The sequence below is a fragment of the Anser anser genome, assembly GCF_964211835.1.
Source record: "Anser anser genome assembly, chromosome: 14".
In the NCBI taxonomy this organism is placed as follows: Eukaryota; Metazoa; Chordata; class Aves; order Anseriformes; family Anatidae; genus Anser; species Anser anser.
In genome coordinates, this window is record NC_139735.1 from 5,648,633 (window position 1) to 5,660,776 (window position 12,144).

Genomic DNA, 12,144 nt, shown 5'->3' on the forward strand with positions numbered 1-12,144 from the left:
CTGAGCTGTGGATATGGACCCGTCTGGGTATTGTTAGCCCAGTCTGACCTACTTCTCTCCCTCCCCTCGGCCCCGTGTTATGGATGCTGGTGCTATGGAAACCTGGGTGACATGCCGGCGCCACAAAGCCAGGGCCACCAGCTGCACCCTCCTCCCCCAGCCCCTTTCTCTCCCAAACACCCCCTGAAAAAAGTTAGTGCTGCTTCTTGCAGGAAGCCAAGGATCTGCTCCCTGTGGCCCAGCAAGCCCTTAGCGTGTCGCTCTTCCTCCTGCTCGGCTGCGTTTCCTCCCCTGGTCCCCAGGCACAGCGTTTCGGGTGCCGGGCGCTGCGTGCAAACCCGCACACCAGACCTGTCTGTGCACGTATCCTGCACAGGCCGTCACACGAAGGGGAGAAAAGTACACGTGCGTGCCCTTGAGGTTTTCAAGATAATATGCTGCAAACTTCTTTATTGCTGCACGGAAGCCTTACAGGAGCCTCGGTTCCCGCACACGTGCAGGAATCCCAGCGTGTATGTGCATGGAGATCCCTGCAGCAGGTGGCAGAAGCTTTCCGTGGGGCGGATCTGCGTGCTTCCACCTCCCAGGGGCGACAAGGCCCACCGGGAGGGAGGCTTGCTTACAAGACAGAAAAGATCTCGCTCCTTCTCCACGTTTCCTTTGCTGTGCTGGCTGCTTGGCCTCAGAGGCTGCGGCCGTGCGCGAGCAGATTCGCTTCCAAGTGCCCCAGGCCGGGCCTGGCAGCAGGGGGGGGGAGCAGAAAGGAGTCCAGAAATCTGTGAAGCACTTTCAGGGGGCTCTTCGGGCTTTAATAAGACGTGTCTCGAGGGGATTTCCGCGAGGCTGCAGGACCCCCCCGCCACTACCCCTAACACCAGGGCCAGGCCCGGCCCCGGCCCCGCGTGGCACCGGCGCCCCCTGGTGCCCGCCGCCCGCCCAGAGCGGCCCCGCGTGCGGCCGAGCCTCGGAGCCCCCGGCCCGGCCTCGGCTCCCGGCACCTCCGGGGGACCCCCGGGAATTCAGGGGACCCCCCCTCGGGGCCAGGCCTCCGGGTTGTTGGAGCAGACCATTCCCCCATTCCCTGGTCTGAAGGAGCTGAGCCGTGGCAGCACCCATGGGCGGGGGGGGGGGGGGCACCTGCGGCACCCCCGATGGCTGTTTCCAAGGGACGGTGCCCTGGGCTTCTTTTCTGTGGCAGGGTTAAATATTTACCCAGGCCAGTGGGCCTGAGGTGGGCAGTGGCCCCAAGCTGGTGCTGTGGGGTTGGGAAATGGGTTGTGGGGTGGGAGATGGAGGTGGTGCGCGAAGCAACTTGGCCTCAGACGGATGGGGTTTGGGGGGAGGCAGGAACCCAATGCCTGGAGCACGCAGGCTGGCCGCGAGGTGCCGGTGGTGCTGGTGAAGGGGTGAGGAGAGAAAATGCATCAGGAGGTGGTGGGAGGCATTGATGGGATGGCTACGTAAAATCTCAGCGGGGCAGGTGATGCGTCTGTACCTCCCTAAGGCACAGCCAGGGTAAAACATCCCTCTGCTTTTGCCAAAGGGTTTTGCCAACGCCGCTAGAAAAAGTTACTCTGTCTTTTTACATTGCTGACATCCCGGGCTCCTGTGAGGATGGGGCCCCGCTGTGCTGAAAACTCTGCACAGATGAGTGCTGTACAGTTATTTCTCTTTGAATTTAAGCCTTCCCGTGCAGCGTGTGCTCTGATCCAAGGCAGGAGAGCCTGAAAAGGGAAACGGAGCGGGAGCTTTGCTGGACAAGCCAATTAAAGTGCAGGGAAGGAAATGAAGCAATGTGAAAAGTTCATCCCTTCCAGAAAAAAAAACACCTCATGTTCTTACAGTATAAGATATGTCTGTCACTAGGGGAGGGAGGGGAGGATGGCAGCCTTTAAAAGCTGGTTGAGCTGTCAGCACACTAACAGAGTTGTTTTTGTTCCCTGGGCTTGATGAGAATTCCCCGTGACGAGGGCTCAGAGCACTTCTGGTGTTTTCTAAGCTGTGCTGCTAACACGGGGGGACTGAGAGGCAAAAGGCTCAGTGCTTCCAATGCTGAGCACCTGTGGAAACCCAGCCCTCCCCCTCACAGGGGGCTGAGCCCAGAGGGAGACCCCAGCACCGGCCAAAGCGCTCAGCAGGGCTGAATATTCACTTCTGGGCACCTCAGACCCAAGCTCGGGGGCTCTGCACCACTGAAAATTGTCTTCTTACTACTGGCACCCCTCCTGCAGGGAAACTGAGGCAGTAGCCTTGAGCTCAAAACACACAGCTTTTGTCCTGTGCCACACACAGCCCCACAAGGAGCGCAGCACAGCAAGCTCAGCGCCTTTGTATTGGCAGTAGCTCCCGCGCACGTTGTTGCTCAGCGATACTCAAAGTTACACGTGCAGCAGTGGTTGTGAGTCCGCTCCCTCTCCCTCTGGCTCTGCTGCCTTGCAAGCTGCCCGGAGCAGACCGTCGCATAGCACAGCCATTGGCGTGTTTACAGCCGCTCCTCTTTATCCCTCACCCCTCGCCCTGCCCCAGCCCACAGGTGGCTCCAGACAAATGCCTTTCCTAGGTGTGGGCTCCGGAAAGCTGGCACTGACCCCGCAGTGATGCCTGGGCTGGATGTACCCGCAGGGAGAATGGGAACGTCTTGGCATTTGCCCTGGCTGGGAAGCTGGGGCTGAGACGAGCTCACTTTTCTGTGTCCTGTTTTCCTAAAATTCTCCTTTTTTCAGGGCATTGTTGTTTCGGCATCGGTCATGACAGAGTTGCCAGATACAGAGCAATTGGCGCAAAGAGCACGTGGGGAAAAATACCTCTGGAATAGCTCCGTGGTTCCTGCCAGCACGGGGCAGCAGGGAGGGAGGTGTTTAAAGTTCAGGTGAGGGTGGATTTGCCACCAAGGGCTGTACTCGGTGCAAGCCATCCGCTACCAGGAGTGCAAGGCAGAGGGACACGGAGGTGAGGACACGGATGAGGGACGGGGCGTCACGCTGCGAGCAGCTGGAGGACGTTCAGCCCCGTGTAGTGAGAGAGGAAGAAATGCAGAAGGCCCAGGGCCGACGCTGCCACAAGGATCCAGAGAACCCCAGTGCTAAAGTAGATGGGGGCGAGCCTGGGAGGAAGGAGAGACCGAGCATCACTGCCCTCGTGTGGGATCGGCCCTGCTCCTGGAGGGGGCTTCGGAAAGGCAGCCCTAGGTTCTCCCTGCCCCTGCTCCTACCTGGAGGGAGCGTGCAAGCACACCCACCCACAGGGGTTCAGGCAGCCCCAGCCTCACCCCGCACCCATGTCTGGTGCCAGCCCCATTCCCGTGCCCACGCTGTGCCCAGGGCTGTGGCAGGGCTGACCCCGAAGCAGCCCCGGGGAGTGCTGAGCTCCCGCGCTTTCCCGAAGCACGCTGTGTTCCCCGGGGGTCACTGCTTGCTGGAGGCTGGTGGGAGGTGTTTACCTTTCCGAGGACGATGCCCTGTATCCCATAAAGTAGCAGTAGCGGGAGTAGAGATAGAGCAGACCCAAGGCTGCAGCCAGACCTGCGCGTGAGAAAGATCACAGTGACCATCTCCACAGGCTTTATAGAGCTACTTTGGACCCAGCAGATAGCCCACAGGGGAGGAATAGAGGCTGTGTGTCCTCTGGCTCCACACTCCCAGCAGAGACAGGATTACCGCCTAATTAATTGTTCAGAAAGCGAGCAGGACCTGAGGACTGAGCCAGCACTGCTGACCCAGCATCCAAGCAGGTAACAGGCAATTCTCACCTTGATGGAAGAAGAGTCCAGCCTGCCACAGAAGTGCCACAAAGATGGGAAAATATTCGGAGGAGTTCACCCTAGAGGAAAAGAGGACAGTCATAAACATGGGAAAGGAGGAAGATCTTCCTTTTTTGGTTTCCCTAGCAGTTTCTGGATGCTGTAGGCTATTGCATCTTAGAGACGGTGTCTCCATAAAAGCCACCAGGCTTGTACCTTTCCCTGCAGTTCCTGTCCTACCTTTATTCACAGAAGTTAAGCAGTGGGAGGATCTGGGTCGCCAGGCCAGTGCCTGTTTGCAGGGAACTAAAAGGTGCCCAGGTCTGACCATGCACAGAAAGGCTCTGGGAACAACTGTCTCACCACCACCCCAGTACTGCAGCTTAAATCCTGCCGTGAAAGCCCAGAAGCCACAACCAAGGTCTGTCCCAGCCGGCTGTGTGCATGTCCAGGACAACGTGCATCATATGCAGACAAGGCCATCGCAGCACGGGAGCAGGAGGGAGCACTTGGCTGTTCAGACTGTCTGTATTTGGGCAATTCCCCTCGCAGCCCCACTGAGAGCTCTCTGGGAGCTCGTATGTCCCAGCGAGGGGGGTTCAGAGCAGTGGTGAAGCTGCCTGAGGCTTTGACACTACTTGATGAAAAACAGCCTAAGGCTCAGGCACCAGAGACTTTGCCTTTGCTCTACAGCACAAATTCCTCTGTGGTTTCTATCAGCAGTGGTTGTTGTGTTTAGGACTTACGAGCCAACAAAGTCCTGACTCTGACTCTTACATCCGTTAACTGGACCCGGGGGAAGCGGGTACCTGCTGCAGTGCTGCAGGGCATCCCAAGAACGTAAGGGCAAAGCAGGGGAAGGGCAGTGCCGTCAGACATGAGGTCTACAAAGCACCTTATAAGAGGCATTTCTTACTGTGCTCGAAAGATCCTCTCAAATTCAGGTGGGCCTGAGATATTTGGAGGAGAAACACCAAACTTCCGCCTGGCATAGATCACCTGGAGGAAGAAGTAGGCTGCAGTAAAGGAGAGAAAAGTAGCACGAGTCAGTCATCTGAGTGGGCTCGGTGGCCAGGAGACTGTCAGAGGTAAAGGTAGAAGTCCTGCAGCCTCCCCCTGACCTTGCAGCCCTGGAGAGCAAAGCCAGCTGAAAATCCCAGACACATTTCAGACAAGAAAAAGGGAATGAGACAGTGCAACAGTGAAGCAAGGAGTATGCAGTCATGTACAACCAGTGGGTATCTGGTTTCTCTCTCACACGATTAACATATCATCTATTATCTGTACAAATAGTTATACAGTTCAGAACACATTGTTGCTGCCATTTTTTTTCCTAGACATTTACTTTTTCCCCTTTCTAAATTGCTGAGTAGGGTTATGCTACGTCCTACACCAAACTCTGAAAAGCAGCTAAGTGGCAGCGTGACAGCAGAAGCACGGTATGGAAGTGAAAGGAAGTTGGTGGAGGCACAGTAGATTGACCCAGCAGGTATTTGGACATGGGTATACAATGCTCCCTACCTTGTTCCAGGACTCCCAGAACTGTCACGGCAGCCAGCAGATGGATCTGATCCAACATATTGATTCTCCCAGGCTAGAAAACCTGATTTCCTGAGCAGGAGCTCCTCTGTCCAGGTTCAGTCCTTGCTGATGTGGTGGCTGCAGCACAGGCTGGCTCTAATCGAACAGAGAGATTTGTAGGCAGCGCTTAAAACCAGGAGCTCTCTGGTTCCCCCGTTATCTACGCACAGTAGAAGTGTAAAGTGGTGGAGAAAGTTCTAACGGAGAATTTCCGTTCCCACCCTCCCTCTTCCAGGAATCTGAGATGAGGAAGTGAGAAATCCAGCAGAAAGCTTATGGGAGAGATAAGAGAGGGGAAGGGGGGGTGGGGGACAGATCCCAGCAGCCCAGCTGGTTCTTCCCCTGGTATATCTGGTTTAGAAGCTCTCCTAACGCAAGCCAAGGCGCTTCCCTCCTGCTGATGCAGCACATGAAGCCGTAGCCCCCACTTGAGCTGACACGTCGGGAACCTCAGCGCCTCGTGGCACGCAGCACCCCAGGCAGCAGCTCCTGGGCATGCATCGGGTACCACTCGTGGCACAGGTATGGAGCCGAATAAAGCCCCCGCACCAAGAACCCACTGCAGCTGCTGGACAGGACGGGAACAAGCACAGCAGGCACAGATCTGCTGGGGTGAGACCCGCATGACAGTCAGACACCAAGGGTTTCAGAGCCCACCCTTGTGCTGGGAAGGCCGGGAGCGGGGCATTTAAGCCTCCGGCTCAGTCCTCAGCCAAAATAGCTCTCGTGAAACACATCAGTGAGAGATCTGTGGGGGTAAAAACCTGCACAGTCCATCAGGATATAGCAAGAAGAGAGCGATGTTTTCACATGTGTGTGCCTGGAGCAGCCCGCTCGGCCGGTTCCTGTCCATCAGCACCGTGCTGGCACAGCCACGCTGCCGAGCCCTGGCTTTGTCTCCTTCCTCTTCGTCATTCGGAGAATTTCCCTTTGGCTCAGGGAACGTGGTTTAGGACAAAGCGATCATTAAACTTTGTTATTACAGAAAACAAGATCAGACTTATGCAAGAGAATTACATTGTAGGCCGGTGCCCTCGATGGACCTTCTAAGAAACAACAAAGCGGGGCTGGCTTTTCGCCTCCCTCTAAGGGCTAAAGACTCAAAGAGGCTACAACGTGTCCCAACTTATTTCTCCAAATACCAACGGCAGACATCACCATTTTTCAAGCATCAGCTGTAAGATTAATTGTTTCATATGAGGACTGATGCTTTTCCATTCCAGCAACTGTTTAGAAATACGAGGGGCATGGTGTTTTGTTTCCTCTAGCTTAGCTGTCAGAAAAATGAAGGATTTTCCCACGTCAGCTCAGAAGGGGCAAAGGTCTCTCCGCACTCAGTGCAGTTGGTTTTTCCCTCAGCGCCTGGCTGATTACAGCCTGCTAGCAAAAGAAAACACAAAGCACAACAACCGAACAAAAAGATCTGTGCGTACACCTCGGTCAGACGACAGTGCAGCGTGACCTGAGTCATGTGTAAAGAAGTGGCCAGAAGAAGTTGTGAAGAACCACACAGAGCACTCCCGCTCCCCAGATCATCATTAGAAACAAAATATTTCTAGTATCATCTAATATAGTCTAAATATATCAAAGGTCAGAAGAAACATGAATGAATAAATAAGCAGAGAATTGTCTCCCCTCCTCCCTCGCACAGAAACATGACTTTTCAAGCTGCCTTTACCTCCTGCGGGCCATGGTATTTATCTCTCCCCTCTTTGTCACCACCAGAACTCTCTGTATTTTCCATCCTCACTCGGTGCTTGCCAGGAGCCAGAACGAGCACCTTCCTCCCGCACTAAATGCCATCCAACGAGGGGACTGCGGGTTGCTGGCACTGCCACCACATCCAGGGGCTGCGTGGGTCGAAAGGGGAAGGGGACGGGACGGGATGTCACCGCTGTCACCAGCCGCCTGCGATGACACTGGAATGAGCGTATTGCAAGACCTCATCCTCCGAGGCTGGCACGGCCAAATTTCCTCCTAACCAAAGACAAGTCCCGCAGTCCCAGGTCCAGGCCGGGCATGGATTTTTGGGGTGGGAGCTAAAGAAACGCTGCCCCTCTCTTCCCACTCTCCCCTGGCTGCGCGCTGCTCCCCACTGCTCCCCAGGCTGTGTGTACGTGAGCGTGGTCCGAAGTCATCACACCTCCCCCTGAGTCATCGCTGGAGGCATTTCTCTGAGCCCACGGGAGCTGGTGTTGCTTTTGCCACCTCTTCCTGTAGCCATTAATCCTTTCTGCCTCCTGATTAACACCGTCGGGCTGCTCTGCAAGCTGTATTGCCATGCTGATCTGGATTATAAATCATCCTGGGAGGAAAAGCAAGCAGCACGAAAGGCCTGGGGGAGCGCACAGCAGCGGCAGAGTGTGCAGTACCTACTGCTCCCCGGCAGCAGGGGGGCAAGGAAAAGGGAGCACAGAGTTCAGAGACGTTACACGCAGCAAAATCCCCTGGAAATGTATTTCATGAGCCTGCAAGAGGCCAAGAGCTCTGTTAGCAGAAAAAGAAACATTTTCCTTCTGAGCAACTTACCCTTCAGCTGCGAAGCATTGAGGCTCCTCGTCCTTTCAAACGTATCCTAAAAATATAGAGGTATCTTCTAACCCCGTTGGCACTCGTGCTTCCTTTCGTTTCTAATTCTTCTGCAGCCACTGAGCACATCCAAACCTGTGACAGCGGAACTGCATGCGGGAGCAGCTAGTGTCTTTCCAACAGCCACGCAGAAAAAGGGAATTTCTGGTTCAAAAGAATTAAAAGCCAGAGAGACCAAAAAAAAAAATAAATTAAAGAGGGGGGTAATTAAAAAAGGTGGATTTTTTTAGTTCAAAAGAATTCAAAGCCACGCAGAAATAGAAGATTTTTTTGATTCTAAAGAATCAGAGAAGAGCCCCGAGCACCTCGGGCTGCTCAGCTAACCCCTCCCTTGGGCTGGGACAGCAGAGGGGGCAAAAACGCCTTCCTGTGCTCCCGCGGCTGCGGGGAGCTTCCATTGTCTCAGATCGACATGTGTTGAGACTTCCTTTTGAGTTCTTGGATTTTGCAGCTGTAAAAGGAAGGGCAGGCAAGAAGAAAAAAATGGCAAGAAGACAGCAATTCATTATTTCATCGCTTGTTAGCACGGCTTTGGCCAAGCTTTGCCATTCCTAAGAAACGGGGACAGCTGCAGCCAATTTCTGCTCTGCGCTTCCCACCAGGGCTCCCGGGAAGGTGCAGGCTGGCTCAGACCTTCTGGGCGTTTTGACATGCGTCCAGGGCCTGGCATTTTGCAATAACCTTGAAAACTTTGCAAGAAGTGGCAAGAATCAGCTTCCTAAAATGCGGAGCTGTACAGAGGCTCCTCTTTTCACAAAGGAAGGCGGCAGACGGTTGGTTTTGCCAGCGACGTTCAGGCTGACATCCTGCGAAGTGTCGCTCGGTGTACAAACCGGGTAGGTATTGGAGAAGCACGTTATCCCGTTGAGCTGGACTGATTTCGGTTCTAATTCCCAACATTTCTGGGTCTGTGCCATATCAAAGAGGTCACACAAGTGTTCTCAAATGATCGGTTATCATAGAATTTTTAAGGGCCAAAGCGATCTTCTATGGGCTGCTTCAACCTTTGGCCCTACTGGCAGTGGTTTTCATCTCAGGAGAAATAAAATGCTTCAGCAGCGATGATGGGAAGCCTCCTTTTAAAGCCTTTGGGAAACTATGTAAATAAGTGTATGATACTCATTCAGTCAGGGATAATTGGGAGGCATTTTTTTAAGCTTTCTTCTAAAGAAATCTGGTGACCTTTTATCTATGCGCATATTAAATCTGTCTGGAGGGCATGTTAGTATAAAAGCAGTGCCAAAATGCTCCCCTTGCTTAACTCATCATCAAAAGCATCGATACATTCAGATGAATAATAACCCCTCTTCTACAGCCAACAGCTGTTAAAACGATTAAAACATGCAAGTTCAACCCCTCTCTTGTCCTGCCTTGTCTTATATTATTGTCACATGGAACAAGCAACTCCTTTCCGTGTGTTTTGCCAATTTTCCTACTCCCTTTTCAGCAGAATGTCAGAAATAGCACATAAATAAAAAAAGAACAACACCAAAAAGGCAACTGTGCTTCTGGCCAGAGCGAGCAAGAATGAATTTCTGGCGTGATAAGTGCATATGGCAGGAAGGGGGATGATTTTGCCTTGCGGAGGGACAAACAAGCCTTTCAAGTATCTTTGGCAGCTCTGATGTTAACACACACTTACGGTTATCCTATAATGATGTGGAAAAAAAAAATGACAAGGCTAAAGCCACATAAAAATGCATCAAAAGGTATAAAGCGGCGGTGGAGGGCGGCTTGCCTTTCCTGAATTACAGGGGTGAAGAAGCAGAGCTCTCTCGCTGCCCTGTCCCATTTGAGCCAGGAAGGGAGTGCTGGCAGCTCTGCCCGGTCTCGAGATGGAGCCGGGGGAGCGGTGAGGGGCTGAGCGAGGGCAGCTCTATGGAGGTGCTCTTTAGGAAGGAGCTGGCATTCCTGATGGGTTTCCTGCAGCGGAGAGGACCCAGGCTTGCCAGGCATGGGGAAAGAGCCAGGGGAGTTTGCCCAGACTGGGGAGGCGATGCTGGGACGCGGCCACCAGGAGGGCAGCAGTCGCTGTGCCCTTACGGGGGCTTTTCACACCAAATCCTGTCCCGCAGGGGGAAGGAGGAGTTCCTGGGGGCAGTGGAGGTGTGACGTGGGTGGGATGGATGGGTGTTTCCCAGAAAGAAAGGTGCTGCAGATGGCAGGAGGGCATCGCTCGGACCGTCGTCCTTTGAACTCTGCTGCTGTCGTGCCCTGCCGAGATGCACTGAGCGATGTCCCCTGGGGGGACACCAGCCTGGGCTGCCCAAACTGCCGGGCCTGAGGAATGCGGGTGCCATCCCTTCCCCACTCCCAAGGGAGAATCTGAACCCAGCCGCTGTCCATGAACGCCGCTGGCGCAGGACCAGGGAGCCGGCAGCAGTCAAACATCACGAGGGCAAGAGGCAAGCCGGGAGGGGCCGAGGTTCTGGTTACCAGCTGTGACTTCTTGTTGCCTTTGTTTGGCTGAGCCTGGTGAGAAGGCCAAGGTGACCTTGCAAAGCTGGGCAGGGGCAATCCCAGGAGGTGCCAGAGACCAACCAGGACATCGCTCTTCCTTCCAGTGCTGGCTGGTCCCACCTCCGAGCCACGTTGTCCCCTCTAGCTGCGGGGCGCTGGCTGTAAGCGAGGAGATCGTGCTCTTCCCGGAGGCCTTAGAAGCTGCTGACAAGCATGTCAGGCACAGGGAGCTTTCACAAAAGGCCAGAAGCTGTCCCTCAGCAGTGACAGATCACACACGGGGACGAAAGAATAGCTTTAAAAACAGCTGGGTTTATTTTTAGGGTGTGAAATGGCCGCACGATGCAATTGTGTAAAAGAGTAGAGCGACCAGAAGCAGCGCTAAATACCAAACTTGCCCGCACACCCTTGCTTTTAACCACTGGGAGGCTGAACGGCAGTGACAGTGGTGCTGCTGAGGGCTATCCACCTTGCTGCACCTGAGCGTGGGATGGACGGACGGTGTCTCACCGCTCTGACAAGTGGGCAGTTCCTCAAGCTCCTGACCACAGCCGCACCCTGCAGCTCTACTGGGGGAAAGGAAAAGGAAACAGCACACAGTAATTTGAAGATTTCCTGTTGCTCTCACACAAGAAGCATCCCCCTGCTTCCAGTTCCCTGGCGTGGTGTGCACAGCCTTTGTCCCAGCACTGCGGGGCCTGGGCAGGCAGGGGAGAGGCAGAAGCAGAGCGCCCGGCCCTGCGCCCTCCCGGCCACCCCCTCCGAGACCTCTGCGCTTTCTTCTGGGTCTGGCATGGAGCTGAACACAGCACACAGGAGCTTGGACTTTTGTTCTGGAAAGTTCTGGCGTTACCACTGCTCATCACAGTTTCACATCCCAGTCTGGTCCTGTAGTGGCTGCACAGACCCCAGCTGATGCTGTGTCCCGTACAGTTTAGTGATTACATGTAACAGCTTGCTTGCTTTATTCACTGTCTTGATCTTCTCATCCTCAATACACCTCTTAAAGTTTTGGCTGTTGCTGTAGTTCTGCAAATACCAAAGAATAATTTGCCCTGCAATCTGAGCAGGGAAAAGGTTTCCGGTACCTGTGTGACAACTAAGCTCTTGGCAGCAGGAATAACAGCACTAGAAATTAAAAAGAAAAGTAGATTATACAAGAAAGGGATTTAAGGGAACTCAATCTCACATTCCTGAAATTGCCCAAGAGGAGCAATGGTTTCTCACAATCTATTTTAAAGATCTTTCACTAAGCCACGTACCGTGGAAAAGAATGAACATTAACCTGTATGACTGCTTATTATGCTCAGATGCTAACATAATCCAATGCTATAAGGACATCGCCTGGGCAAAGGCAACCAAATAGGATTTTAATTCACCGTCATCCCCAACCCAGTGATTGTCTGCTGCGTGTGGCTGGCTGCCTGCCAGACTTCCCATTGCAGGCAGGGCTACAAGTGAGAGCCATCATGAAGCAACCAGAGAGCTTCTGGGACTGGCTGCAGACCACCACGTAAAGGTAAAAATCCCTCCTGAGCACTGCAAGTGGGCGAGAGAATGGAGACTTCAGTGTGAGCCTCCATTTGGAGAAGCCGTAGGAGGCCAGGCTCTCGTCTGCTTTTCGGAGAGCTGGACCAGTAAATCACAGCACACAAACCCGTTGGCCGTGGTTGGGCACCTTTGCCTAAAATCAGCTCGTTCCTCCCAAAACAGCTATCAGTCAGAGTTGCCTTTCCACAGGGTGTGCCCAGAGCAGAACGTGGATGCTCACTGGC

General features: G+C 53.9%; 1 protein-coding gene across 3 annotated transcripts; it reads right to left on the minus strand.

Moving 5' to 3' along the window:
• Window positions 1-428: 428 nt before the first annotated feature.
• LOC310881291 (leukotriene C4 synthase-like) lies at window positions 429-8,680 on the minus strand. Of its 3 annotated transcripts, XM_083798442.1 has the most exons (6): window positions 7,850-8,680; window positions 5,261-5,416; window positions 4,656-4,755; window positions 3,749-3,819; window positions 3,440-3,521; window positions 1,812-3,103 (listed from the first exon to the last, which is right to left on the minus strand). In XM_083798442.1, the coding sequence occupies exons 2-6, from the start codon at window positions 5,316-5,318 to the stop codon at window positions 2,977-2,979; spliced, it is 438 nt and encodes a 145-aa protein (XP_083654568.1). In that variant the 5' UTR covers window positions 5,319-5,416; window positions 7,850-8,680; the 3' UTR covers window positions 1,812-2,976. The 3 variants fall into 3 exon arrangements, with proteins under 3 accessions (XP_083654569.1, XP_083654568.1, XP_083654567.1); XM_083798443.1 differs by lacking the exons at window positions 1,812-3,103; window positions 7,850-8,680 and adding an exon at window positions 429-1,724 and having other exon boundaries at window positions 5,261-5,532; XM_083798441.1 differs by lacking the exon at window positions 7,850-8,680 and having other exon boundaries at window positions 5,261-5,524.
• Between the last annotated feature and the right edge of the window lie 3,464 nt (window positions 8,681-12,144).